This window comes from Microtus ochrogaster, unplaced genomic scaffold, assembly GCF_000317375.1.
Source record: "Microtus ochrogaster isolate Prairie Vole_2 unplaced genomic scaffold, MicOch1.0 UNK173, whole genome shotgun sequence".
NCBI classification, from domain to species: domain Eukaryota; kingdom Metazoa; phylum Chordata; class Mammalia; order Rodentia; family Cricetidae; genus Microtus; species Microtus ochrogaster.
The window spans coordinates 185,833-189,773 of NW_004949271.1; the positions used below are offsets into that span (position 1 = coordinate 185,833).

Genomic DNA, 3,941 nt, shown 5'->3' on the forward strand with positions numbered 1-3,941 from the left:
GGATTTAGTGGTTTTTTTTGTTTTTCGTTTTTTTTTTTTTGTTTTTTTAGAACTTGTTCCTGGAACTTCTAGAGCAATGTTTACTCTGAACAGAAGTCAGACTGAACATTTTCAAAGGCCTTTCTCATATCTCATTTGGAGAATTGATTTCTATCTCCAAATACCTACTTCTAGATGACAGGGATCTATTAATTTATAGCCAGATTTCTAATAAAAGCATGAAGAAGCAGAAACTGGATCCATAAAAATATAACCAGTGGAAGTCAAAGGTCATGACACAGAGGGAAGGAGAATGTAGTATTGTTCAATCTTTGGGACACACTGAGGAAGCTCCTACTCACACTTTATCCCTCATACTTCAAATAACTTGCTAGGTATGGTCCTTGTTACAGACGTTATTCAACTGAAGGTTAGTCAACAGTTTTGAGGAAGTCCATTCATCTGTTTGTCATGAATTCATTTTCTAATACTGATTACTAAGCTCTTGAATATGACCTTTCTATATGATAGCTTATTCTTGAGATAAAACTCTTCAGCTCATATTTATACAATACAGAAACAATGTAATTCTTCTCATAGGGCTCTAGATCTCTAAATACCCACTTAACTGCCAATACCAGGTCTTCATGAAATTACGTTTCTTTGAAGTCTGGGTATGTCTAGGGACCATGATAGTGCTCTACCATCTAATGCCTTTATATGAGCCAAAGGAAGACCCAGCTACATAGGTAGTCTATACTTCTACTGTTTTTGCATCCTGGCTTCCTTTCAAGAATCAGCTGTTCTCCTAACCAAGAATAAAAGTTTCCTATCACATGTTCCTCAACTACCAACAAAATAGACAAATAAAGCAGAGATAATGCATGACCTAAGAAGGGGAAACCCACAGGTGTGCTTGGGAAGGGGCAGTGGGGCACCTCCCCTCTGTACCTCTTTCTCCCTCCAGCAGAGTATAAATGCAGGCTCTCCCCAAGCACTCACTACCTTCTGCCAAGATGAGTGCACTCTTGTTCCTGGCCCTTGTGGGAACTGCTGGTGAGTTCCATGCCTTTACCCAGGTCCTACCTTCCTATTCTCTTAGAGGCCATGAACCCCACCACTAAAGATGCTTCATGTACTTTCTGTACTCGAATGTCTTCTGTCTTCCTACTGTAGCTGTGCATCTGTATTTTCTTGTTTCTTTGCAAGCTTCATCTTTATTCCCCTCTCTACTGTTGTTTACTATGGTATCCCAATGGCTAGAAATGCAACACATGAGGGGGTTTTATGAAATGAACCATAAGAACTCTGGTTTGGGTCAAACAGTTCGGGGATAGCTCAGCCACGAATATATTTCCAAATAAATACTCCAATTCAGAAGTTGAAAACTTCATTCTATTGGGGATTAATGTCTTACAGTTCTGAGCTTATTTGTCTGGAGCAGCAACTTTGTAATAGGAAGTACATTTCTGATATATATTTAATATATATCATAATTTTATTATGCATTATGTTTTATTAACATATATAATGTAGAAATGATATTAAGATTCATAAACATGCAATAAAGGTTTAAAATCAATGATCTTGGTCAATAGCATTCTATCACTATATCTTATATAAGACCTCAATATATAGACTGAGCTGTAAAAAAGCTTAGATATATTGAGGTATACATATCTAAGATATTTTCCAAGATAGTTTCAACTATCCTAATCCCCTTAATCTCTGTTAGAAACAGGGTATCAAGAAATTATGAGCAAGAGATAACAGCAAGTAGTGGGTCAGACAACAATCCCTGTGCTCAATCCTGCAGTCTGAGGTCATACCTTTCTCTGTCCCTTGTAATACATCAGAACACTGTTACTTACAGAGAATCTCTCTATTGTATTATGGACAATGCTCTGTATTATGAACTATTAGAAGACACCATAGCTCTACTGTTTCCTTTTGCCTTTAGTTACTGTAATAAATAAGGATTCCTAATTAGCTTAAGGTTGACACAGGACTGAGGACTGCAATTTCCAGTATCTTGATGAATTGTATTCTCTCTTCTTTTCTACTCAAGTTGCTTTCCCTGTTGATGATGATGATAAGATCGTTGGAGGATACACCTGCCAGAAGAATTCTGTCCCCTACCAGGTGTCTCTGAACTCTGGCTACCACTTCTGTGGAGGCTCCCTCATCAATAACCAATGGGTGGTGTCTGCAGCTCATTGCTACAAGAGGTAAGTGATGGGCTGTGTCTCTACAGAACACATATGACATTTCCAAGGGAATGGGATTAGATCGGGCATCAACTGAGGTGTTTAGGTAAATGGAAGAGACAGAGAAGAGAGATTATTGACTGCAAATTCTTTCATGAGCTTGTAGAGAATAAGGACAAAGAATAGTAAACCCTTTATACCCTGGAATGATCCAAAGTCAATCAAGAATATAGATAACAAAAGAAAAAAAGTTAATTTTAGGGATAACAGAAATAACATGAAGTCACTCAAAGGCTTTACATAGTTACACTGGTTTCTGTAGCAGAGAGATAAACAGAGTTTTCTAGAGTTTGGACAATCAGTAAGGATTTTTTTATTATAAAGCCTATCAAATATATCTATTACTATTCCAGAAATGGACAGAAGTTTCTTGATAAATCAAAAATTCTTATTTCAACTAAAACATCTAACTGGATGTCAACATCAACTGCATTTCTGTTATCTTACTACAGTTTTGGTCCTTAAAACTTCATGTGTAGTTTCAATGATGGCATAGTTTCTATAAATTATGTTGCTCAGAAACATGTAGTTTTGTTTTATAATGGGTTAATGGAGGTTTTTAAAATCATGGGACAACATCTTCATTTTATAAATGGGAGAAAATGAAACCGTGATTGGGACTAGTGGACTGGACAGAGGGTCCAACAGAAGGAATAGTAAAGTGACAGCTGTATTTCTAATGTCATACTGTCTCCTTGACATACACTAAATAGGGTATGTTGAGAAGGCACAGTGACAGCTCAGTCCATGAGCTCAAACTGCCTATTTAAACTCATTTCATTATGTAGAGATAACTGAGAATTATATTCATTAAAAGAGGGTTTCTAACCAGAACATGCATCTGGCTCATCAAGATTCTAATTCAGAAAGTTGAGATATACACCCAGAGCTAAAATTCAAAGCAAGTTCTGAGCTGCCATAGTTGCATGGTTCAAGCTATTCTTTTTTGTTTGTCTATTGTTTCTATTGAGATAGGGTTTCTCTGTGTAGCTCTGACTGTCCTAGAACTCACTCTGTAGTCCACGCTGGCCTTGGTCTCAGAGATCTTTGTTCCTTTATCCCTGAGTGACAGAATAAAGGCAAGTGTATCTGTTGCTGATAGTTAGACCATTTTATTGGATGGTGTGCATCTGTTGGGGAACAACATGTTATTGAGCAGTCTTCATCTGCTCATATTACTTCTCTTTAAAGTAGAAAGAAATTTGGGTCTAAAGATGGCACTTCCACATCACACCTTTGCTACTTTGTTGAGGTTAAACCAGGTCTCATTCCATCTTTAGACTTATCCAGCTAAAAGAGTTTCTTGACCTGGATTATCTGAGGTAATGGATAGGAATTTTCTGCCATGTCTTTTCTTTCCAACAGCCGCATCCAAGTGAGACTGGGAGAACACAACATCAATGTTGCGGAAGGCACTGAGCAGTACGTCACTGCCTCCAAGATCATCAAGCACCCCAGCTTTAGTTCATCAACCCTGAACAATGACATCATGCTGATCAAGCTTGCTTCCCCTGTGACCCTCAATTCCCAAGTGGCCACTGTAGCTCTGCCCACCTCCTGCGCAGGTGCTGGCACTCAGTGCCTCATCTCTGGCTGGGGCAACACCTTGAGCTCTGGTGGTGAGTACTTCATCCACATCTTTTGAGAACTAAGCCAGATTCTACACATAAATGATTGGCTTCGAGGGCATAAATG

The 3,941-nt window shown here is 38.3% G+C and overlaps 1 protein-coding gene across 1 annotated transcript in view; it reads left to right on the forward strand.

The window, feature by feature from the left end:
* Positions 1-376: 376 nt before the first annotated feature.
* LOC101990028 (trypsin-like) overlaps positions 377-3,941 on the forward strand; it is a 7,529-nt gene continuing 3,964 nt past the window's right edge. Inside the window, exons 1-3 of the mRNA XM_026778475.1 lie at positions 377-409; positions 2,008-2,207; positions 3,612-3,865. Coding sequence (XP_026634276.1) covers positions 377-409; positions 2,008-2,207; positions 3,612-3,865 — 487 coding nt within the window. The remainder of the gene's footprint in view (positions 410-2,007; positions 2,208-3,611; positions 3,866-3,941) is intronic.